This window comes from Mustela erminea, chromosome 6, assembly GCF_009829155.1.
Source record: "Mustela erminea isolate mMusErm1 chromosome 6, mMusErm1.Pri, whole genome shotgun sequence".
Classification (NCBI taxonomy): Eukaryota; Metazoa; Chordata; class Mammalia; order Carnivora; family Mustelidae; genus Mustela; species Mustela erminea.
The window spans coordinates 25,129,646-25,156,341 of NC_045619.1; the positions used below are offsets into that span (position 1 = coordinate 25,129,646).

General features: G+C 36.5%; 1 protein-coding gene across 5 annotated transcripts in view; it reads right to left on the reverse strand.

Annotated features, from left to right (window-relative positions):
• VEZT (vezatin, adherens junctions transmembrane protein) overlaps positions 1-26,696 on the reverse strand; it is a 67,105-nt gene that overhangs the window by 38,148 nt on the left and 2,261 nt on the right. For 4 of the 5 annotated variants that reach the window (XM_032346721.1, XM_032346719.1, XM_032346720.1 and 1 more), the window contains exon 2: positions 1,250-1,384. In XM_032346721.1, the coding sequence (XP_032202612.1) occupies positions 1,250-1,384 (135 nt within the window). Of the gene's footprint in view, positions 1-1,249; positions 1,385-26,696 lie in introns of those variants that run through there. The other variant, XM_032346723.1, reaches the window with a different exon arrangement.

Sequence of the window (26,696 nt, forward strand, 5' to 3'; positions counted from 1 at the left end):
AAGGATTAAATACCTGTAAAACTCAACTTTGAACAACAAAAAACGGCCATTGCCCATATCCTGCCTAAGACTATCCCTTGGCCCATTCTTTCCCTTTGGTTGCCAAGTAATCTCAAATCCAAGTTTTAATCTATAAATAACCTATTAGCTATATCCTTCAGTTTTGCTTTCAAAACTCTCCCTAGGAACATTCACATTTGAAAGGAGCAGAGAAGAAAAAGTTTAAGTCCAGAGGACAACAAACTTGTTCTGATCCACGTAAGCTCTAACTCTCTAATTCCTACCCTGTAAGTATCAGTTAAAAAAACATTTCTCTGGTATTTATTCTGCTCTTGCAAATGGGCCCAGCTTGGTTACCTTAGATTTTTCTAAGAAGAGGAGAAAAGAGAACTCCTTCCCTCTCTATCACCACAGAGTAAACAACTAATTGAAATTTTTAAAAGCCTCCTCCCAAAAATAATGATGTCTTGTAATAAAATACTGATTAGACTAGAATGTTCAAGAAATGAGGTAATCTGGTTTATTTTTTCTATTAAATTAGAATTCCTTTTGTTAAAACTCAAACGTACTGGAATTTTCTTATTTTATTTTATTAAATATGGCTAATAGAACATAAACAAATCTAGTAAATGCATTTTACAGACCCTAATTAGTGGATATTCTGCCAGTATCTTAGCCTCACAGTGTTGTATAGCAACTGAGATATTTATTGCATAAGAGGATACTGCGTATATATAAAGGGCGTCACAAACTGAGGTAAATATACCCACTCCATCACAGATCCTTAAAATTGCTTATGAAATATGTTATCAGTTTGCTTTCTTATAACTTGTGCTCTCTTTCAAAACAATATATAAAGAAAGATATTCTAATTAATATACAAGAAATATAGAATGGTTGAGTTCTCATTAAGGTTTGCATGTATTTTTCTGGCTCCCTCCAAACAAGTTCAATATTTAAAGAATTAATATATTTTAATCCTCAATCATATTAATTTCTATTCATTATAGAAATTACTGAGATAATACAGAACAGCAAGATTTATGTTTATCTAAACAGTTCTGTTCTACTGATGAAATAAAAAATAAAGTCTTAACCAGTGTGGGAGAGGACATGAAGGTGCTTATAAGATTTTTGTTGTGTGTGTGTGTTTTTTTTTTTCCTACAAGGGTAAGAATAAAGGCAGTTTAAATAATCAGTGAGGTGAAGAGCAAAAGATTAATCATAGAGAATGAACATGCTTTCTTACTTTTGGCAGGGCTCTGGCAGGAGGCTTTTGTTGTCCCTCTGTCACTGTGCCTTTTTCCAGTTTTGGTGACAGAGAAGAACATATTTCAAAGTCTGTGTGTCCCAGATCCTGTAAGTACTGGTAAAGTGGAGAATTCTGAAAGAGACATATAAAATTAAGCAAATTTCAATTTTGTTACTACTTCAAAAGTTTAGGAGGCCAAACTCAACACCAAACTTCACTATCATGACCAGTATGCATGAATTCTTTAAAGCTTCCTCATTTAAAAAGTGAATTACCTGTCACAATGCCAACTAACAATAAAAAAAAAAATCTACAAACAATTCAACAGAGAGACCCAAAAAAGGAAAAACTCTAAACACAGATTTTTCTGAGTGGGTACCAACAAGAAAAAATGAATTTAGGAATATAAATAGATTTGTTAAGCACTTTCTTTGCCCAAATATTTGTACTATTAGAGTAGATTGCTTCAAAAGAGGCAAGCCTGGCTATAGATAGTTCCTAAGAGGGCCCAAGGTGAAAAGCAGTTATTACTTGAAGCTAAGAATTAAGCAATAATTATACTGCACTAACTATAATTTTATCATGCCATCATATTCATTAACTCATCAGCACACGTATGTATTATCTACAACATGCCCAGCACTGTAAACAAACTTAGAACTTCAAGAAATTTACCTAAAATAAGCTGTATCTTACATACAACCTTATGGCAAACAAGAGACTCAGTGGGTAATAAAAGCATTAGAACATGGTGGTTAAGAACACAAACTCTGGGACACCTGGGTGGCTCAGTTGGTTAGGCGGCTGCCTTCGGCTCAGGTCATGATCCCAGCGTCCTGGGATCGAGTCCCACATCGGGCTCCTTGCTCGGCAGGGAGCCTGCTTCTCCCTCTGCCTCTAGCCTGCCACTCTGTCTGCCTGTGCTTGCGCTCTGTATCTCTCTCTCTCTCTATAACAAATAAATAAAAAAAAAATCTTTAAAAAAATTAAAAAAAAAAAAAAACACAAACTCTGGAGCTAGACTATATGTTCAAATCCCAACTGTGCATCTTACTGGCTGAGTATCCAATGACAGTTTATAATCCTGTATTTCAGCTGTCTCATCTTAAAATAGGAATAAAAATAAGACCTAGTTCGTAGGGCTTTTATATGGACTAAATATATACAAGCACTTAGAAAAATACCTGTCCCATAGTAATCACTCAATTTACACTTCAACTTTATACAAGCCAGGTGGAAACAGCACAGGTTTTGGAACAGACCGAAAAAACCCCAAAAAACCCCAAAAACCAACCAATCAACAAACAAACAAAAAAAACAAAAAACACCCAAAACAAAAAAAACTCCAACCTCATCAGATACATAGGCATCACTGTTAAATGAAAACCTATGGGACAATTTTCTGCATCAACAGTAAGCTTTAATTTTAACTTTTTCAGTCTTCTTTAAAAATAAACCTTGATTCCATTCAACAAAAATATTTAATACTTTAAAAAAGACCTTATGTTAGGTAGTAGAGATAAAATAACAACCACCACCAAAACTATAGTAAACAGCAACACAACTAACATAGTACCACGTGGCAAAAACTTAACTAGCACTCTACTTGCATCGTTGTTGTTGTCTTTTTTTCTAAGATTTTATTTATTTATTTGACAGAGAGAGACAGAGAGAGCACAAGCAGGGGAGCAGCAAGGGAGAGGGAGAGGCAGGCTCTCCACTGAGCAGGGAGCTCAGTGCGGGACTCAATCCCAGGACCCTGGGATCATGACCTAAGCAGAGGGCAGAAATTTAACCTACTGAGCCACCCAGGCAACCCATGCATCATTTCACTTAAGGTTCACAACAAACCCTAAAAAAGTATTATGATCATTGTTATAATCATTGTTAATTCCCATTTCATAGAAGAGGAAACAGATTCACTCAGATACAGAATGCAGGATAGGTCTGACTCCAAAGCCAATACTCTGAAATATTATATACTATACTATCTAAAATAACACAGTCCCTCCTGTGTCTAGAGAGGAAGACACCAGGGAAACTTCCTTATAGTTTAGTATAGAAACATCAAGTAAATCATTAATTGCAAGATTGTTTTGGATGCTACAGAAACAGAGAAAAGGCAGTTAAATGAGACCAATGTTTTTAAGGGACTATGTCCCTGAGTTTGGGAAAATGAGAAGCAGTGGGAATTTGCTTATACTGGTAGCAATTTGCTGGGTATCAACTTGAGAGAATAAAAGATACATAAAATGCCTCCTTTTGTGAAATGTGTAAGCCTGATGATTCACAGACCTGTACCTCTGGGGCAAATAATACATTATATAATAATAAAAATAATTTAAAAAAACTTTCAAAATTGGAAAAAAATGCCTCCTTTTAAAGTTATGTTTAATGTTCCTTTGAGAAAAATATGCAAAAAATTATAACAAAAGGAGAAGTACGTTTATCTCTCTACCAGACTTAAATCTCTGGTGGCACAAATGGTTAATCTTCGTATCACCCATAGTATATCTTCAAATATTGCCTTGAATTACTCAAGGATTTTCAAAATGAATTGTGAACTCCACCCTGCTCTGTCCCCAGAGTGGCAAAAGAACAAGAATGCTTGTTCGGTTGGGGTGACCTTTTGGAAAGTTTACATACTTAAAAAAAACCAACAAAGCTTGTTTTAAAGGCCGTAGAACCCTTTCGTCAAGTGAACTCCCATGGGGAAAAACAATAAATAAGATGGATCAAAGTGGAGTTACTCTAATTCCAGGGTTGTCAACGTTTTTCTGTAAAAGGCCAGGCAGTAAATATTTCACACTTTGCAGGCCATATGGTCTCTATAGTAACTAATCAATCCTGCTGCTGTAGTGCAAAAGCAGCCACAACAATACATAAACCAGTGAGTGTGGTTATGCTCCAATAAAACTTTATTTATGGAAATCCTGAACTTTTTATAATTTCTATGTGTCACAAAGCACCATTCTTTTGATATTTTCCCCAACCATTTAGAAATGTAAAGTCCACTCTTTGTTCACCAGTCACAGAAAAACAGGTGGGGAACAGAGGACAAACATGGCCCAACAGCTAGTTTGCTGACTCCTGTTCTTTTTTATTTTTTTTTTTTGAAGAGTTTATTAATTTATTTGACAGACAGAGATCACAAGTAGGCAGAGAGACAGAGAGAGGGAAGCAGGGTCCCTGCCGAGCAGAGAGCCCGATGCCGGGCTCGATCCCAGGACCCTGGGACCATGACCTGAGCTGAAGGCAGAGGCTTTAACCCACTGAGCCACTCAGGCATCCCGACTCCTGTTCTAATTAAAGACTTAGTCGCTATATTGAGGCATATTCTTAATTGCTACCTGTTCTCTGACAAGAGGCTTGGCGGGTGGGGATGGAGTTAAACTTTTCATTCAAATTCTAGTACCTTTCTTACTACACTCTTGGCTGATGCTGTGTCAACACTGACCCCAAAGTCCCTTCCTTTTCCAGTTTATGTCACAGCTCACAAAATAACAAAATGGATTATCTGTACATACTTCTAAACGTGATTAAACAGAAGAGAAACAATGAATACTTTGTTCTCCGTATATGTTCTGCACATCAACTAAGAGCATTACTCAGTTGGGAACACCATAAGCTGGAACACCTGCTACTTCACATTTTGCAGAAAACAGCAGCATTAATTATTTACCTTGAATAATACCAATAATGTCCAATGGTGTCATCTGATACAGTAATTTCTTCAGTACCTTATTCTCCTTTTTCTACAAATGTTAAACTTTTCATTAACTTTTTGGTTGGTTTCATGATAATCTTGTCAAAGGTGTGACACCCATCTCTTTGAGCTACACAACTATGAATGATGCTTTAGTAGTTCTGGTTTCTTCCCCATCTTTAGTGATAGAATTTAACATTTTCTCCCTAGAAAGAACTGTTTTACAGTTCTGGGAAATTCTGGCTTGCCAAGGCTATCACTGTGCTTTGTTTCATGGCTTTATGTAACTAAGTATTTGAAAAATTTCAGAGTAGAAAACTTCAGAGACTAGGGATGAAGGCATTGCAGGTCTGACAGAATGTAATTCCAGTCACCATCATATTTCATATTTGAACTTTCTCTTTTAGACTGCTTCTACAAATCAGACCACTTTCTAACACATATAAACTCAGACTGTATGAACTCTAAAGCTCTTAGTCATTGTTTATGATAGTATCCTGAGTTGTAGCATTTATTTTACTGTTTCATTTCTATGCTCCAATCACTTTTGAGCCAAAATAAACTGTAAAATTTAACCAATGTTAACAAACCAATGAAAAACAAAGATTCTTTGCTTAATGAACTGAACCTTGGCCAAGATGAACTGATCAAAATAGACCTCGTAGTACATGAGTGATTTTTAAGAGTGCAAAGGGATTTTTGGTACAATTATTATTAGTTTAAAAAAAAATGTTTGGGGGTTAAGATTACTATCACTTTTTCTCTGGAACTACCAAATAACCTATGTACTATTTAACAGATCTTAGAAAACCACATCATGACTAGTGTTTCACAGATTTTTATGGGTCTAAAAACCTGTTTAAGGTTATAAAAATTATTGAGAGCCTAAAAAGAGTTTTTGTGGATGTCTAAATTATATTAGAAATTAAAACTAAAAATTTTTAAAATATTAATTTACTTAAAATAATAATAAACTCATTATAATACTAATGTAATAATATAAACTTAATGAAAAAAATTTTTTTTTCCAAAATGAAAAAAAAGTACTGAGCAAAGTGGATTATTTTACATTTTTTGCAAGTCTCCTTATTATCTGGCTTAATAGGAGATAAGTGGATTCTTTTATGCTTCTTCATTCAATGTATTGCAATTTATTGTTCTGGGTGAAGTATATATAGAATATCAAGCTTTGGGGCACGTGGGTGGCTCAGTTGGTTAAGGGTCTGCCTTGGACTCAGGTCATGATCGCAGGGTCCTGGGATGGAATCCCATATCCGGCTCCTTGCTCAGCAGGGACCTGCTTCACTCTCTCCCTCTGCCTGCTCCTCCCCTTGCGTGTGCTCTCTCTCTGTTTCTCTCACTGTAAAACCTTACAAAAAAAAAAGGAAAGAGAGAAAGAAAGAAAGAAAGAAAGAAAGAAAGAAAGAAAGAAAGAAAAAGAAAGAAAGAGAAAATCAAGCTTTAAACAGGTAAGTAGTTGGGGACGCCTTGGTAGCTCAGTTGGTTAAGCATCTGACTCAATACCAGCTCAGGTCTTATGATCTCAGGGTGGTGAGTTCAAGCCCCACATTGGGCTTCAAGCCCAGCATGGAGCCTACTTAAACAAACAAAGATATGTGGTTGGAAAGGGAGTATTTTAGTTTTTTAAAGATTTTATTTATTTATTTATTTATTTGAGACATACAGAGATGGAGAGAGCACAAATGGAGGAGAATCAAAGAGAGAGGAAGAGGTGACTCCCTGCTGAGCAGAGAGCCCAACATGGTGCTTGATCCCAGGACCCTGAGATCATGACTTGAGTTGATGGCAAATGCTTAACTGACTGAGCCATCCAGGTGCCCCGGAAAGGGAATTTTTTTTTTCCTTAAGATTTTATTTACTTATTTGACAGACAAAGATCACAAGTAGGCAGAGAGACAGGCAGAGAGAGAGAGAGAGAGAGAGAGAGAGAGAAGCAGGCTTCCTGCTGAGCAGAGAGCCCGATGCAGGGCTCAATCCCAGGACCCTGGGAACATGACCTGAGCTGAAAGCAGAGGCTTAACCCACTGAGCCACCTAGGCGCCCCTGGAAAGGGAGTATTTTAACAGTCTTTCCTGCTAACTGCATTAACAAAGAATAGCTATAACGAAACTCGACAAGTGATAGTTTTGAAAAAGTTAATTAAGTATGGAATATAAAACCATACTGATGAGCTTTTCATATTCTATAGACAAATGAGAGTGAAAAGGCAAATGTGTTAATATTAAAATGTGATCGCCCATTGCAACAGCCCTAACCACTATATTTACAGGTCTGGGGCTATTTAGGCTTATGAACAAATACACTGAAATTTCTATGTTTCATATAGTGTTTATTATAGGTTGATGGCAGCCTCAGAAAGGGCTTTTTTTGTGAAGGGTAAGGCAGAGTAGGTGATAATAGGTAATTTTCTATTATAACTTTTTTCCTGAGTTCAAGCAAAACAGAACCACAAATGTTTCAGTTAAGTTGTTTTCTTGAAGAGAAATTATTAGCACTGGACTCAAACTATAATTTTGTTGTATTGGAGAATGTTACTGTTGCCAAAAGAAATATGAGAAACCTCAGACACAGCATGTGGGAGCTTCTCCTCAGGAAATCCTTGTGGTTCACTATTCCTGTAAATTTTAGCTGACAGAAAACACACATCATAGCACCAGAAAGAATTTTGCTAAGTGAAAGACAGCCAAGAGTCTCTGGTTGTGCTGAGATTTTTCTGATGGCTGAAACATACTTTTGTAAGAAAAATAAACAAAAACAGACAGGAAACCCCAACATTTTTGCTGAATAAGCACTTCAAGAAAATGACTCATTTAAGTCAGGGACTACCAGCACCTCACACCCACCCACCCATTGAAGATAACAGATCCCACACCGAAAGATATATATCAAGCTTGAAACACTCATTTAATGCATTGTTTGCTTTCTACATGATTTGTGGTACTTTCTATAGAAGTGCCGGTACCATATTGCTGGTTTGCCAGTAACATATTGCTGGTCTGCATTTAAAAAGGAAGATAAACTGGTGCCAACATTGAGGTGATGGGTAAAATACTTTCATCATTGTTCTCTCTTCTAAACTGACTTACTTATTTTTTTCTTTTTAGAGAAAGAGCGTGCACATGCGTGGAGCAGGGGCAACGGGAGAGAGAGATTCTTAAGCAGGCTCCACACTCCATGTCAGCACAGAGCCTGTCATCGGGCTCGATCCACAACCCTGAGATCACGACCTGAGCAAAATCAAGAGTCAGACTCTTGGGGCGCCTGGGTGTCTCAGGTTAAGCAACTGCCTTCCGCCCAGGTCATGATCCTGGAGTCCCGGAATACAGCCCCACACTGGGCTCCCTGCTCAGCAGGGAGTCTGCTTCTCCCGATGACCTTTCTCCACACATGCGCACTCTCTCTCTCTCTCTCTCTCTCTCGCAAATAAATAAGTAAAATCTTAAAAAAAAAAAAAAAAAGAGAGAGAGAGATAGACACTTAACCGACTAAGCCACTCTGGTGGCCCTCTTGTAAACTGCTTTAAACATTACAGAGAAAATAAGTTGTAACCTTCCAGGTTCTAGGCTGGAGAGGAAACAGGCAACATGACAACATGACTGAATTAAGCAACTCATTCAATAATAAATACTGATTGAACATCTTCTATATGCCAAACAATATCTAGGCACAGGGAAGAAAACGAAACAAAACAGGTAAGTTCTTCACTAATGTTTCATCATATGATACTTCTGATAGGACCATTGCTTTCAACTACCAAGGAAAATATTGAGTCTTCTGCTATGTTTCTGGAAAATCCTCTCTTGGTCCCAGCTTCCTTAAGTACAAAATAAGGGTGCTACGGGTTTCTTAAATTTGTTCAAGTGCTAAAACAAAACTCACAATGTTCTCTGACAAACAAGATTAAAAAAGTGATATGCTATATTATATTATTATGCTATATTATGCTATAATATATTATATTATATAGCACATAAAAGTAATATGCTATATTATAATAATATATTATAGTTTGTGCTAAATCAAATGCTATGTTATCTTATGCAACTAGTAAATGCCAAAATACAGAAATTCTACATAGCAAATTACCCAGTTTCTTCAACAAATAAGTGATATATTAAAGGTGGAGGAAGTGGAGAAAACTGCTTAAGACTAAAGGGACATATCACTCAAATGTGATGTATGGGTTTTGTTTAGATCCTGGTTTGAACAATTATAAGAAGAAATTTTTAAAAAAATTTTTTTAAAATTTATTTATTTGACAGAGAGATCCCAACTAAGCAGAGAGGCAGGCAGAGAGAGAGGAGGAAGCAGGCTCCCTGCCGAGCAGAGAACCTGACGGGGGGCTCCATCCCAGGACCCTGGGATCATGACCTGAGCTGAAGGCAGAAGCTTTAACCCACTGAGCCACCCAGGCACCCCAAGAAGACATTTCTTAAGATACTCAAAATCCAAATGCAGACTAGCTATTAGGTGATACTATAACTGAACTAATGTGAGTTTGTTCCTTGGTGAGTCACAGACAGGAATTACACCAGGTGAGTTGTCACACAAAGGAAACTTTATTTGCAGAAAATGAGGAGATCATGGGGAATAGGTTCCAAAGCCTGAAGCCCCGAACAAGGGAGAACTGGTTTCTTTTATTTAGGATTAGAATGAATATTTAGATAGGGGTGCCTTGTCACCACTAAAGACAGGCATAAGCCAGGGCATGTGTCTTAAGGAAACATGACTATAGGGATACCTGGGGGACTCAGTCAGTTAAGCATCTGCCTTCAGCTTGAGTCGTGATCCCAGAGTCCTGGGATCAACACCACATGGGGCTCCCTGCTCGGCGGGAAGCTTGATTCTCCCTCTCCCTGCCACTCCCCTGCATGTGCTCTCTCTCTGGGAAATAAATAAATAAAATCTTGAAAAAAAAAAAGGAAACATGCCCTTATATATCTTATGTTCTATAAATGAGGCTTGTGCTCCTTCTTGGATGGAAGTTTTAGTATTAGAATGAGGTAAAGGTAATTGTTCATCACTCCACACATGGTCCAACTGTGTAGGTGCAAGCTGAGAGTTAAACTGAAACCAGTCTGGGTGATCTGGGCTGTACAGAATTGTTTGTCCAGGCAGTCCATACTGCTTGAGGGGTAGTTTCAGTTTATATAGTGGGATGTTACGCCCTTCAGTTCTTTTGCCTGACCTAAAAGATAAGCTTGAAAGAAGAAGTTAAGGAATAATGTGGGACAAAAGTCAGTAGGTAGAAGCAGGGGAGTAGTGAAGGTCAGATCTTAGGGTCTAGCTGGTAAAGTATTAGGGAATTATTACTAATTTTATTAAATAATTATATGGGAGTTAGCATTTTTTAAAAAAGAGAACATACTGATCTGTTAGAGATGTATAAGGAAGTACTTACAGGTGAAATTAGGTAACGTTTGGGATCTTCTTTGAAAGAGTCCAAGAAAAAAGGTAGGGGTGGAAGAGGAACAGATCAGTTTGGCAAAAAGTTAACACCTGCTCAAGCTGAAGCTGGGTACACGGAACTTTCACTGTATTATTCTTTCTTTTTATGTATAATTTTTATAGTCCATTGTTAGTTTTAAAAAGTCAGATGCCAGTTAAAAGATCTGTATGCTGAAAACTATAGAACATTGAAAGAAATTGAAGCACAAAGAAATAGAAAAACATTCCATGCTCATGGATTGGAAGAACAAATATTGTTAAATCTCTATACTACCCAAAGCAATCTACGCATTCAATGCAAACTTGATCAAAATAACACTAGCATTTCTCACAGAACTAGAACAAATAATCCTAAAATTTGTATGGAACCGGAAAAGACCCCAAAGAGCCAAAGTAATGTTGAAAAAGAAAAGCAAAGCAGGAGGCATCATAATCTTAGGCTTCAAGCTCTATTACAAAGCTGTAATCATTGATACAGTATGGTACTGACACAAAAACAGACACACAGATCAAAGGAACAGAATACAGAACCCAGAAATGGACCCACACTATATGGTCAACTAATCTTCAACAAAGGAGGAAAGAATATCGAATGAGGGGTAAAAAAAGCCTCTTCAACAAATGGTATTGGGAACACTGGACAGCGAAATGCAGAAAAATGAAACTGGACCACTTTCTTACCCCATACACAAAAATAAACTCAAAATGAATGAAAGACTTAAATGTAAGACAGGAACCATAAAATCCTAGGGGAGAAAATAGGCAACTTCTGTGACTTTGGCCATAGCAACTTCTTACTTGATACGTCTCTGGAGGCAAGGGAAAAAGCAAAAATGAACTATCAGGACCTCATCAAGATAAAAAGCTTCTGCACAGTGAAGGAAACAGTAAAGGAAACAATTAACAAAACTAAAAGGCAATCAACAGAATGGGAGAAGATATTTGCAAATGACCTAGTGGACAAAGGGAGTATCTAGAATCTATAAAGAACTAATCAAACTCTACATCTAAGAAATACATAGTCCAGTTAAGAAATGGGCAGAAGACATGAACAGACATTTCTCTAGAGAAGACATACAAATGACTAACAGACAGATTGGGAAAAAAAAAAAAAAAAGGAACATGACTCAACATCAGGGAAATACAAATCAAAACCATAATGAGATACTATCTCATACTGGCCAGAATGGCTTAAATTAACAACTCAGGAAACAACAGGTATTAGTGAGGATGCAGAGGAAGGGGAACCCTTTTGCACTGCTGGTGGGAATGCAAGCTGATGCAGCCACTCTGGAAAACAGCATGGAGATTCCTCAAAAAGTTAAAAATAGAACTACCCTATGACCCAGCAATCGTACTACTAGGTATTTATCCAAAGGATACAAAAATGCTCATCCAAAGGAGCACTTGCACACCAATGTTTATAGCAGTGCTATCAACAATAGCCAAATTATGGAAAGAGCCCAACTATCCATTGACTGATGAACGGATAAACAAAATATGGTATATACATACAATGGAATATTACTTGGCCATCAAAAAGAATGAAATCTTGTCATTTGCAGTGACATGGATAGAACTAGAAGGTATTATGCTAAGGAAAATTGGTCAGTCAGAGAAGGACAAATATCCTAAGACTTCACTCATATGTGGAATTTAAGAAATAAAACAGGTAAACGAACATGGGGGAAGGGAAGGAGAAATAAAGTAAGAAAAAACAGAGGGAGGGAAACCATTAGTCACTTTTAATTACAGAAAACAAAGGGAAGGTTTGTTGGTGGTGTAGTGGGTAGGAGGATGGGCTAAATTCATCATGGGCATTAAGGAAGGCACTTGTGATGAGCACTGCACGTTATAGGTAAGTGATTAATCACTAAATTTTACTCCTGAAACCAATACAACACTATATGTTAACTTACTTGAATTTAAACAAATAGATAAATAAATAAATAATCAGATGTCGAGTTTTCCTAGAATCTGGTATAAATGATTTAAGAAAGTAACATGCAAAAAAATGTAAAATTAAGAAAATTCAACTTTCTCTTTTAATGTGGGGAAAAGATAAGCTTATTAAATTTTAGAACAGAACATCTGTGTCTTTTCAAATTTCCATATAATGGTAGTAGAGCTTCTAATATCTACTGAAAGAGAATATAACAAAAAGCAAATATTAATTTAGTTATATCTTTAAATGAAACCACACCAGCACCAACTAACATACTATAACACATGCACATAATACTCTATGTGTAAAAAGTGTTCATATACTATTGGGCAAATATTTGCACTGGCAAATTTTCTGCAACAATGACCAGGTCACTCAATACTACCACCAAGTATAACAAATGTCAAAGATATCCTCTAGCAATAAGATTTCAAGTTACCAGTCTCAGTGGAGATACGAATAAATGAATAATTACCTTTCAATGTCAATCATTCATATTCACTTTCCACTGACTAATGAAAAGTTTGGGGAATAAGCAAGTCTCAATTATGTGACTTTTGGACCATGTTTTAAAAACAGCATTAAGACAGTTAAAAACAAAAAACAAAAAACCAAAACCACAACCAAACAGTATGTTCCTACAGAGCAGAAGTCCTCAAAGTAGATTTTGCCCCCATCCTCCAACTTCAAGGTCTTAAGACATTTTTGGTTGTTATAACTGAGGAGGGGAGGAATGGTACTGGCAAAGAGTGGGCAGAGGTTAGGGATGCTTATGTAACATCGTACAATGCACAGGAGAAACCCCACTCTTTGTCAGCTCAAACTGTCAATAGTGCTGAAGTTGAAAAACCTTGTTTTAGAGCATAAGGAATCAGACTGAAAAATTTCACAAGAAATAAGTAGCCCAGCAGCTCTTTTTCTTAATTTTTATTCTGGGAATGATAGATTAAAAAGGCAAAAACCAAAATGGGAAATTAGCTATTTTTCCATGACTTGTAATCTAAACCTCAATAGGCATTCTAAGAGTGAAATGAGTTATCTTCAAAAATAACTGCATCCAAATTTATACATTAAAATTTTAACCAGGGGTGCCTGGGTGGCTCAGTGGGTTAAGCCGCTGCCTTCGGCTCAGGTTATGATCTCAGGGTCCTGGGATTGAGCCCTGCATCAGGCTTTCTGCTCAGCGGGGAGCCTGCTTCCCCTGCTCTCTCTCTGCCTGCCTCTCTGCCTACTTGTGATCTCTGTCTGTCATATAAATAAATAAAACCTTAAAAAAATTTTTTTTTTTTTTAAACCAGCCATCAAAAGTGATTTCCTTTGGTTACAGGCACATCCCTGTCAGTGCTATAGGCTCACATCAAGCACCTTCATCAGGCTAAGGATCAGCCCACAGAACCGTAGATGCTCTTTTCACACTACCTCTGATGCACCATATGGACTCTCTCCTTCTCTTTCCCAGAAGGAGTGGTTTGCAGAGCTGTGCCCTCTTAGAAAAGCACTTTGTGGTCTACACTAACTATTGGTCAAATTCTGATTCTGGTTTCTTACCAACTATCTGCTCTGTCTTCTAGGTGCCATTGACTGAGTGCAAACAGCATTCCACTGGAAAAATCACTTAGCTAGAAAAGGGGAAACACATGGCAATCATCACTTGCTCGCTTATCTTTAATCAAATATTTATTGAGTACCTACTATATGTCTGGTACTAAATTACAGGAATTTTCTGCCATTAACTTCTCACTGGGAATAGTCAAGAAAAAGTTATAAACTTTTTTTCTTAGCTATAAAAGGAAATTAAGTTCAACTGCCTAAACTTGTAGCTTTTCTTTTTTAGTGTTTTGCTATTTTTAAATAAAAATTCAAAAAACAAAAAAGACATAAAAAGTACCTTCATCCTACCCTTCACCTCTACTTCCTCTCCCAAAACATAACCAACATTCATTAGTTTGTGAATACCTGCTCTCCAAATTTGGTTAGTACCCATTTATGCTTGAAAGTGGCTGGCAAGGGAGGAGGCCAAGATGACTCCTACCTAGATTTCTGGTTTGGACAATTAGGTGATGCTATTTACTTAAATATAAAATAGCGGCAGAACAAAATTCTGAAGAGAGAGACTGTGATACACTCAAACATGAATAACTTAGACCTAAAACGTCTGGAGATCAGGAAATTGCCCTATCGGAGCACAGATCTGAGCTTTTAGCTAATAGATATGGTGGCAAACCCACAGGGTAATGTACAGGTATAGAATCATAAATAGATGATAAGATGAGCTAGAGATAATACAGAGACGATAAGAGGGCCCTCAGAGAGGCCAATATTTTAAAAAAGCATATAGCCAAAGCTGGAAAATAGTAAGAGTAAGAGTAAAGACAGTTAACATTTCTCGGGTTGCTTATATGGCAGGCCTTAAGGATGTTTTATAATACCTTATTTACTCCTAACAGCAAACTTCTAAAGACAAATTATTACTACTCCTCCAATTTTAGAAGGAAATTAGGGCATACGGAAATTAAATAACTTGTCTAAGATCACCCAGCAAGAATGTAAAGGTAGCTGATGTTGAGGCCAAAGCCTACACCCTTAATAACACAAAATTCTCTTTGAAAAAAAAGGGTATTTAGAAGGAAGAACCAAGTCTTTTCTTGTTTGTCTTTTTTTTTTTTTTTTCCTTTTTAAAATTAAGCTCCGGGGCGCCTGGGTGGCTCGGTGGGTTGGGCCTCTGCCTTCGGCTCAGGTCATGGTCTCAGGGTCCTGGGATCAAGCCCCACATCGGGCTCTCTGCTCGGCAGGGAGCCTGCTTCCCTTCCTCTCTCTCTCTGCCTGCTTCTCTGCCTACTTGTGATCTCTGTCTAATAAATAAATAAAATCTTAAAAAAAAAAAAATTAACCTCCATGCCCAGTGTGGGGCTTGAACTCATGACCCTGAAATCAAGAGTTGCATGCTCTACCAACTGAGCCAGCCAGGTGCCCCTTATTGTTTTAAAATACTTGTTTTAGGGGCGCCTGGGTGGCTCAGTGGGTTAAGCCGCTGCCTTCCGCTCAGGTCATGATCTCAGGGTCCTGGGATCGAGCCCCCCATCGGGCTCTCTGCTCAGCAGGGAGCCTGCTTCCTCCTCTCTCTCTGCCCGCCTCTCTGCCTGCTTGTCATCTCTCTCTCTGTCAAATAAATAAATAAAATCTTCTAAAAAAAAAAAACACTTGTTTTAATATTCAGGTATGGAAAGCCAACAGATCACGAAATGACTGCCACACCAGATTTTATATTCTATAAAGTTCAAAATGCTGGTCCTGCATGGTATAATTATTAATTCAGTCATATTTTTTTCCCTCTCTTCAGGTTGTCCTCATCTCAAATTATTCCCCTTTCACTGGTGGACTTCGGTTTCATAGAACTATGGTCACTTGAATCTGGAAACACATATGTGGATTTTCCCCCCCTTCTGTGAATATATCTTGGAGAGTGGTAACTCCAAATCGTCATAGAATTGTTCTTATGATCTCCGGGCTCCATGATTTTTCTGTTTACTCATCCTTAAGAGAGTTCTGTTTTTATTAGCCAAGGGTTAATAAAGTAACAATTGGGAATAATTCAGGCAGAAACCAAAGGAAAAATTTCAAGTATAAAGGCAAAGAAAAATAATCAACAGGTAACAGGGTACCAATTTAGAAATCCAGTCACCAAGGGTGACAGAGTCGATATGATCAAGATCACACAAACACAATTAAGCAAGTATTCCAGCACTGCAGTTTTCCACAGGCTTTGGGGTCCATAAGTAGTGGGAGTCTGGAAATTGTCCTTGACCTGCTCTATCAGCCCATTTCTTAGGTTACAGCAGTGTTTACCTCTGGTCTGGAGATGTCAGTACTAAGTGGCTAATTCTGTTTGATAATAATGAGATGCACTTTTTTCTCACAAGAGAATGGTCAGTATCAGTTCACATCTGTTTGGTTGATTCTCTCTCTACTAATTTCTCCCCAAACAGCAGCAACAACGCAGCACCATTTACTGGGTATCTACACTGTGCCAGGCACATTTCTAAGCATTTGTATGTTACTAACCCATTTCGTCTTTGTAATAACTTTATGAGGCAGAGCTCATTTAAGATAAGAGGAAAATAAGACATATAGAGACCAAGTAACTTGGCCAAGGTCACAGAAAGAGTAAATGATAGAGCCAGGATTTGAAAATACAAGTCACCAATAGAGCCAAAGCTGTAATTTATTCACTATAAACAATGTAGAATTAATTCATTAACTCAGTTGAATATAGTACTTTACATAGTTTTTTTTTTTCGGACCAGAAACTGGACTTGTTAATTTTAAAATTATCTAACAGATGAAGTTAGAAAATTCAATACATCATAACTCTCCTGGTAATATTTATTTTCAATCTCTCCTCTTCAGATGAGCTATAATTCATATGTATTTACCTCAGATTACACAACCTTAATACTGGCTGCAAAGAATTTTGGACTATAAAAACAATACTATTTGATTCTTACAAATTACTTTCAAGTCCAGCTCACTGGGTTTTTTTGTTGTTGTTTAAATATTTTATTTATTTATTTGACAGACAGAGATCACAAGTAGGCAGAGAGACAGAAGGAAGCAGGCTCCCCGCCGAGCGAAGAACCTGATATGGGGCTCGATCCCAGAACTCTGGGAGTCATGACCTGAGCCGAAGGCAGCGACTTTAACCCACTTTAAAACAACTCTTATGAGGCACCTGGGTGGCTCAGTGGGTTAAGCCTCTGCCTTCGGCTCAGGTCATGATCTCAGGGTCCTGGGATCAAGCCCTGCATCGGGCTCTCTGCACGGAAGGGGGCCTGCTTCCCTCTCTCACTCTGTTTGTCTCTCTGCCTACTTGTAATCTCCCTCTCTCTGTCAAATAAATAAACAAATAAATAAAATCTTAAAAAAAAAAACCCCTCTTACGACACTAGAAAGAAAATATGGCCAACATATGGCAATACTGATTCCTTTAATTTACACTAAGACTGTATAATCCAATAAAAAAATAGTAAAAACTGAAAATATGGGCAAAGGATAGAAAAAGGCAGTTCAAAGAAAAAAAAATACAAATGGAATAATACAAACAAAAACATATTAGACTTTATCCTTGATAGAAGAAGTACAAATTCAAACAAATATATAATTTTAATCTGGTAGTTGTCAACAGTTAAATTTGATCATGTTTAGTGTTGGCAAGGGTATGAGGAAAAAGATACTTCGTACACTATAAGTGGGAGTATATCTATAAAAATATAAATATATCCACTGACTTAGCAATTCTACTAGCTATCTATTTTATGGATATAATTATAAAAGAATGCTTAAATGTACATATAAGAATAGTGACTACTATAGCCATTGAAGAACCCCACTTACATTATTAAAAAGTCAAAGGATACATTCCTATGGTATTATGCATATATTTGCATATATATATATATATGAATAAATCACACTCTAAACGATCTGGAATAAAACTGGTTACAGTGATCAGTGATTACTTCTGGGAAGATAAGAGGAACAGGGGAAGAAAAGGAGGATTAAGGGTCAGCTAATGCTTTCCCTGTATTATTTGACTTTTTTATAATAAGAATATATTCATGTGTCATTTGTGTGGAAAAGGTGCCCAGCATAAGGCCTGATTTAAAAGGTTTTGAACTGTTAGTTTAGCAAATGACTAGAATGATCCTGTGTTCTTTCCTATATAAAAAGTTGATCTAGTCAACTATTACACAATAGTTGATCAATAGTTGATCTAGTCAACTATTACACAGTTTCATTACTTAAAATATCAGTACTACATCAAAGCCATACTATTAGGTCTGATAAAATGCTAACTATCGTCAGACGTCATCTGATCTCTGCAACTCTATATTAAACACAAAAAGCAATAGGAAAAGGCAGTTAGCTACTAATAGAAGGCGGTAGGAGGCAGGAGGCACTGGCACAAAGACATGAAATTGTATAATGGAAAAGTGACTTAGTTAATGAACACCTCAACTTATAATAAACCTGTACTTACCTAGAAGCCTTTGTTTCCATTCCCTTGTTAAAAGAATTCATCAAATTACTTATGGGTAACTTTTCTTTAAAATTTTTATCCATTTTTTATTTCTTCAGAAGAGAAAGTACTATAATGTTAAATATTTTTATAAGTTTCTGCCACGTCAAAGGAATCTCTAAAAGATCTTTTATTCAAAACAAAATCTTTAAGGAAAAGATGTCTGTAATTAAGGGCATTTGATGGAGAATATTAGCCTGGAAATGATTATTAGCAATTAAAAATATTTTGATTCTTTTATCTTTGAATATAATTTAAAGCTATAGGTCTAAATGTAATTATCACATATAGAACAGCAATTTCCTGGGAAAATCTAATGAAAAAGGAGGAATTCCTGTAGTTAATTGCTGATTCCCTTATTTCTTCCAGGCTAACTGCAGAATACCACAAAATAAGCTGATGAGGAAGACTGTCATTACCAAATTACACAAGGTAGCTATTTTTTCTATTTTTAATGAAGAGCTAAAACTGTCATAATTAACAAACCCTACAAAATAAATTTCCCCATTACTATTAATTATATTGCCAATATACTGAATTTCTACAGACTTCTCACTTATCTTTAAATCAGTATGCAATCAGAAAGTATAATTTGAAAATAACAACTCACTGCCTCCCCCACTCCCAATCTTAAACCTTGGACAGATAATATCATAAAAAAGTACCTTGCAAGATTGACTATGAAATAACAGGGAATACTTTTGGAGTTAACACATTTCAACATAACTTCTAAGTTACTACACCCAAAGCCTTGAATCCAAGTATTAATTTAATTGTTCCTCAATACGAACAAAGCAAAATCTAATCACAGAAATCAAGAAGATTAAGTAAGCAAAAAGCATCCATAAAAATTGGTCCTATTTATTAAATAAACTACTACTCACGGGCAGCATAGTTTAATTTCTCCAGTTGACCTAGATGAAAAATTTATTGACTTCTGCCCATATTCTTTTGATCCATACACTTCTTTCTTTGATGGTTCCCACTTGTTTCTCCAGAAGAGCTACACTACAAAATGGCCACTGAACTGGAGGGTGTGTCTTCATCATTACTAAGCATTTTCCTATCAGAAGCAGCTCTTTGAAAAAACCTCAACATAATTTCTTCATTGCCACTCAGTATTACTCAGTGACTTCAGAAGTAATAGAAAAAATAGGGTTTTTTAAATGCCTTTAAAAGATATTACTTAAAACTTGTCTTTAAAATATTTTTACACTAGCTGCAGGTAAAACATATACTCATAAATTTTCCCGGCTGCAGGCTTCTAAAATTTTCCAATCAAAATGCATCCAATTCAATTAATCTTACATGAAATGTTATACACAACAAAAAGTTTTAAAAAGAGTAACTACATTTTTTTTCTACACAAAAGCACAAGTGTACTTCAGAACAATAGTATCTAGTCCAAGACAAATATAACCATAAAAAGAAAGCTGAAGAGATGCAAAGGGAGAAAATTGACTTCCACAGCTCACATGATCAACTGAATATAAAAAGTCACAGTAACTTGGTCTTAACTAAGAGAAGGGAAGACAGCAATGGCTGGTTGAGTGCTCTCTAGTTCTGACACTACCCTGATATCATCCAATATCTGGTTAATCAATTGTCATATAATGGGCCACTTACTGAATGCAGGGAAGAAGTAAAGGGAGGAAGCAAAACTCATTTTTAACTACTTCAGAAAAAAAAAAAAAATTAGAACCAGGTCAAACACTGGCAATATGTTGTTGTGAGAAGAGCATGCAACAGACATTAACATGAGGTCTGGAAATTACTAGATCATGTCCAACCTTATTCTCCTTTCTCCTCATCCCAAATGATAATAATAAAAAGAGTAGAGAAAGATTTTGTGGTTCTTTTAAGAGATAAAGGAGAGATTTTACTTCAAAATGATGCATTCTGTCCTTTCATCAGAAGGGGAGAATCTTGGGACGCCTGGGTGGCTCAGTTGGTTAAGAAGGGGAGAATCTGTAAGGTAAAGTAAAAAAAAAAAAAAAGGACAGGACACTTTAATAATAAAGGTTAAAGAGATATGAGATTAAATGGTATGGATTAATCAGCAGAATCCCAACTTTGGGAACTTAGGCAACAATGGTACAGACGCAGGAAAACTAAAATTAAGTAAGGGTTTCTGATCTAAAAAGGGACTGGAAATGGGCAGAATTTCTTTCCTGTATTTCTTAATTAATGAAGACTATAAAGGCTCTCATTTATTCACCTTACGAGATTTGAGAAAAATTGAATACTGAAGCATGATCTGGTTAACCCCTTTATAATAAATAGGACAAATTTTAGAAAAAAAATCAAATGATTCATTCAAGATATCCTTGCTAATTAATGTCATTCTCCTGACTACTAGTATAGTCCTCTTTCCCCAACGCTTTTAAAAAATGAAAGCCTTTGGGGCACCTGGCTGGCTCAGTTGGAAGAATATACAACTCTTGATCTCGGGTTGTGAGTTCAAGCCCCACACGAGGTATAGAGATTAAATTCAAAACTTAAAAAAAAGGAAAGCCTTTAAGACAATCATAAAAATAACTTAAGCACTGTATATTATAACTTGAGATAAAGAAAGTTGCATAAATGCAACAGATATAAGTAAAAAAGAGAGAGACCTTAGTACCTTTTGGAATGTTTATATATTTTTTAAAAATGTTAACGTCTTTTTCTTTTTGCCCCAAATCTTTTTGTTTCATTGGTTTTATTTTATTTTTTATATTTTTCATTTTTTTAAAGATTTTATTCATTTATTTGACAGACAGATCACAAGTAGGTGGAGAAGGAGAGAGAGAGAGAGAGAGAGAGAGAGAGGAAGCAGGCTCCCCCACTAAGCAGAGAGCCCAACATGGGACTCCATCCCAGGACTCTGGGATCATAACCTGAGCCAAAGGCAGGGGCTTTAACCACTGAGCCACCCAGGTGCCCCTTATTTTATTTTTTTAAATTTAAAATCCTTATTAGAGCTCTGAGGCTATGTGAAGAAGCCAAAACGGAAGAAACAACATGACCCATACAGAAAAAAATCAAAGACTTATTCCCCAAGAATAATTTTTATAATTCCTGTTAAATATACTTACTATTGTACATCTGGTAATAACCTAGCTTTGGCCTTACTGGTTAATCTTTTATGTCAATAGGGTTCTAATTTAATAACTCCATTAATAAGTATTCTTTCTACTACAGATAAAAGCATGAATTTTGCTATGACTCCAATCTATTCAGTAACATAGTATTTTATATAATGCAACTGTGGAGAACTTTATGTACTACAGAAAACTGAAGATACATTTTAAGTGAAAATAAAATGATATATTACCTTAAATTTTATAATTATTCCAGAAAGCAACTCCATTATCAAAATAGCACATACTGTCAAAATATATATTCACAGAAAAAAAAACCAATTTACTTCCACTAGGTCAAATCAATAATGCAAGGAGAAAAGAATCCACAAATGATACTTACAAAAAATGTCTTAACTTTTTTAGAGATGTATAACAACCTCTAAAAATATAAGGCATACTGGAATTAAAATTTTAAAAAATAAAAAATAAAACAATAAAAATAATATAAAAATAGGAGAATCTCTCAAGAGAGGATTTTTTTTTTTTTTTTGGGTAAAGAGAGAGAAAGAGAGAGAGAGAGCAAACACAAGTGAAGGGCAGGGAGAAAACCCTAAGCAGGTTCCAGGCTCAGCATAGAGCCCAAAGCAGGACCCAATCCCACAACTCTGAGATCATAACCTGAACAGAAATCAAGAGCTGGACGCTCAACCAAGCTACCTGCGGGAGCCCTGAGTGAGAGAGGATTTTTAAAATTTACTTTTAAATGTGCAAGACTGTGTGAGAGCCATCTCACATTTATCTGGTTGATTTAGTGTGGGGATTGGGATAGGGGAGCTAAACCTGAACATAGTCCCAACAAAGAGTTAACATTTAATACTTTACTAAGAAGTACGAAGGAGGGAAAGAGATCCATATAAGAGGCGCAAAATTTAGCTTTCCAGTCATTAACAAAGGAAAAGAGAATGAATCTCAACAACCACCAGAAAGAGTTCAACTACAGGGAGCAAGGTTACTACCGACAGGAATGTGAACAAATAAAGGGTACCTTCAGGCCAACTCTGTAGCCCTATAGGGATTACAAAGAAATGGTTTAGAGGCACTACAAATAATGCAAAGAGGTAGAAATATTTGTCCTTCAGATAAAAAGTTATTTTCAGGTACTCTTCCCTCTGGGAGTGGAAGGATTCAAAATAGGATGAATGACTCAAAGTTTCTGCAATTAATTTATAATGAAAAGATATGAAAGCTACAAAGGGGCAACATCAGAACTTTTTAATACCTGCCTAAGGTCAATAGAGATTTCCTACTCTCAAAACATCTTAAAGGTAACATTATGGAATAAAATGATGATACTGATACTTCAGTATTTATTTGTTTAGTACCCATGTTAGATATGCTGTTCATAATTTTCTAACTTTGTTCAGCCTGCAAGGTCCAAGTCTGAGGTTACACTGTCCTTTTCACTGGAGCCTCCTGGGGTAGTTGGGCTCCAAGATAATTAAATTAACTTTGAACATATATATATGGAATCTAGCACTGATAAAATGAAGGCAGTCAGATTCTCAGGCAAGGACTGGGACCCAGACCTGGGAATCTCACTCTTCCTTTCCTTTCTTAATTCCTCTACAACACCATCTTTCAGTGTACCCCGAGCTCACCCAGACTATCACAACTCAAATGTGACCTCTGGGCCAAAATTATAAGAAAAGATAGTAGGTTGATTAATACTCTAGGAAACTGGTATTAAGTTGATATCAAATCAAAACACTTAAAAAAGAGTTTTAAGCAGGGAAAGAATGTATTTGGAATATTTTGTAAAATTATGGTTGACTTAAAATGTTAAATTTTAATGTTAAGGAAGCATATGACATTTTGAGTAAGTCTTAAGACATAAATGAGTCTGATTTCTGACTCTGAAAGTCATTATAATAACAGTATTAAAACAAATACACCAAATATATCAAAATTTTCTTAGGGAAACAGACGTTAGGTCCTATGATGGTTGTGATAAACTGAGTTTGTTCAACCTCCATTTTATCTTCCTTCTTTATAGTGTGCCTCTTATGTTAAAGAGACAGGAAAGCTAAAGGTAAGATTTCCCAAATTATTTTGCAGCTCGAGTGCTAGATATAAACTGGGCTTTTTCTTTTTCTCTTCCTTCCTTCATTTTTTTCCTTTCTTATCTCCTCCTTCCCTCCCTTCCTCCCAGTATGTGTTACCGGCTTTCTGGTCATGCAGAGGCAATTATAGTAGAGACAGTGGATAGATTCTGAGTTACAGTCCCACTGCACCAGCTTTGTGGGTTACTGAGAGGCAGCTGTGGTGATGGTCTCCTGATTCTTACGTTGTTGCTTATGATTGTGATCATGTGTTCTCAGATTCAGCTTGATAGACACTGGGTTCCTCATCTTCCACTATCCTCCCAGGCTGATGTCCCAACATCCCCTGGCCTGTCTTCACCAAGAATCTTATTAGGTCAGCTTAACCAAAACCCCTCAAACCCCAGGGTCTCCTCTTAGAAACGAAGTTCCTACTTGCCGGTGCTATAATTGCAACTGAGCCTGGTTCTACACAAAGATCTCTTTTCTCCTATTTTGATAGTTGGGATTAAAATCTGTTTTTATTGCTTAAATACTATCTAGCTCTGGTTTTTAATAGTATCTCCCATATATACATGAGGTATACATGTTAACAAACTTGTTTTTTTTCTTGTTAATGTATCTTTTAGTACCAAGGGTCTTAGTCAAGAACTCACAAGGGCAGAAGGAAAATTATTTTTGTTCCCTGCATTCCCTGTTCGTAAAATCATTTCTAGAACACAGAGATGAGAAACTGACTCATTTAAAGGTGAGCAGTAAAAGAATTCATGGATTAAAAGATTCAGTATTGTAAAGACCAGGTGAGTCTCTCCAATCAAACTATAGATTCAAAGCAATCCCAGTCAGAATCTCAGTAGGTTGTTTTTCAACTGAAACTGACAGGCTGTTTCTAAAATTTATTTGGAAATGCAAAGGACCAAAAATAGACAAAGCAACCCCGAAGGAAAATAAAGCTGAAAGGTTTTTCCTACCAGACACTAAAACCCATTATAAAAAGTTATAGTGATTAAAATAATGTGTTATGGCACAAGAATGGTCAAACTGATCAATGGAAAAGAGAGTATCCAGAAATAAAGCCACACATTCAAGGTATCCTGATCTATTACAAAAGCAACACGGTAGGTAGTTCAGTGGGAGAAAGAATCACCTACTGAGTAAATACGAGTTAATGGGACATCCATTCAGGGAAAAAAAAATAATGTTGATCTTTATTTGATCTTCACTTGATCTTTACTTGACCATATAAAAATCAGTTCAGATGGATGACAGATCTAAAGGCAAAAGGTAAAATGAAGCTTTTAAAAAAAGTATCTGTCTAACCTTAAAGTAGGCAAATATTTCTTTAAAATCACTAACCACAAAAAGAAAAAGGTTTAATTGGATTATAAGAGTTAAGAGCTTCTGTTCATTAGAAGACACTATTAAGGGGTGCCTGGGTGGCTCAGTGGGTTAAAGGCTCTGCCTTTGGCTGAGGTCATGATCTCAGGGTCCTAGGATCAAGCCCTGCATCTGGCTCTCTGCTCAGCAGGGAGCCTGCTTCCCTTCCTCTCTCTCTGTGGGTCTCTGTCGACTTGTGATCTCTGCCAAATAAAATCTTAAAAAAAAAAAAAAAGACACTATTAAGAGAGTGCCACATATATTCTGAGATATTTGAGGTATATATATCCAGACTCGTATCCAATATATGTAAAGAACTCCTTCAAATAAGTACAAGAGATAGCAGAACTGAAAAATATGCAAAAAACATATACTGGCTTTACAAAAGTGGATTTTACAATGGATGGGTTCATAAGCATATACAAAGACTCTCATTTCTTTATCAGGAAAATGCAAATTAAAAGCAAGAGGACAGACCAGAAGGCTAACAAGAAAGACTAATATTAGCAAGTGGTGTAAGGATGTAGTGCAACCAGACCTCTTATATACTGCTGGTAGAGGAGTATAAACTGGTACAGCTGGGTTGGAATAGTATTTGACAAAATCTACAAAAGGTGAATATGTGCATCTCCTATGACTCAGTAATTTTACTTCTAAGTATATACTCAACAGAAACACGTTCAACAAAACGTATATTCTAAGCGGCACTATTCATAATAGTCCCAAATGGGAAACTACCCAAACCATGAACTGTAGAACAGACTGAAAAGTTGTCATACATTCACAGGGAATACTATGGAGAAATAAAAAATGCTCGCATGACAATACAGATGAACCTAACAAAACCAGAGAGCAAAAAAAAGTCAGCCAAAAAAAGAGCATATACAAATGCAATTGCACAGTGGAGGCAAAACTAAGTTAGTTATTACAAGTCCGAATAATGGTTTTCTCTGAGGTGGGCAGGACTGACAAAGGAAATAAGAGGTAAGTAACTTCTGGTGTGCTCGGTGATGTTGTTTCTTGATTTGGCTATTGATTACATGGGTGTATTCAACATGTTAAAATTTGTCAATCTGCACATTTATGATTTGTATACTTTTCTTATGAATGTTATCCCTCAATAAAGATCATATGATAAAAAGCAAATAAACAGCAAATTGGAAATGATTTTCTACAAGTGTAATAAGGTTAAGTAACACATGAAGAACTCATGCAAATCAATTTTTTTTGTTTTTGCAAATCAATAAAGAAATATTTTATTTATTTGTTTGAGAGAAAGAGAGAGATAGAGCAAGTGAGCAAATGAGCAGGGGGAAGAAATGAGAACCTGAAGCAGACTCTGCACCTAGCTGGAAATGGGGCTCGACCCATAACTGCGAGATCATGATCCCAGCTAAAACCAACAGTCAGATGCTTAACTGACTGAGCCATCCACGTGCCCCTACAAATTAATTTTTAAGAAGCTGGCATCAAGGGGTGCCTGGATGGTTCAGTTGCTTAAGTGTTGGGACTCTTGATCTGGGGTCAGGTCATGATCTCAGCGTGGTAGATTGAGCTCTCTTGGCTTCAGGCTTCAGGTCTGCACTGGCAGTGGAGCTTGCCTAAGTAAGATTCTCTGTCTCTCCCTCTGCATCGCGCCCCCAACCTCACCAAAGAAAAAAATTAAAAAAAAAAGAAGAAGAAGCTAGTGTCTAAGAGGAAAATGAA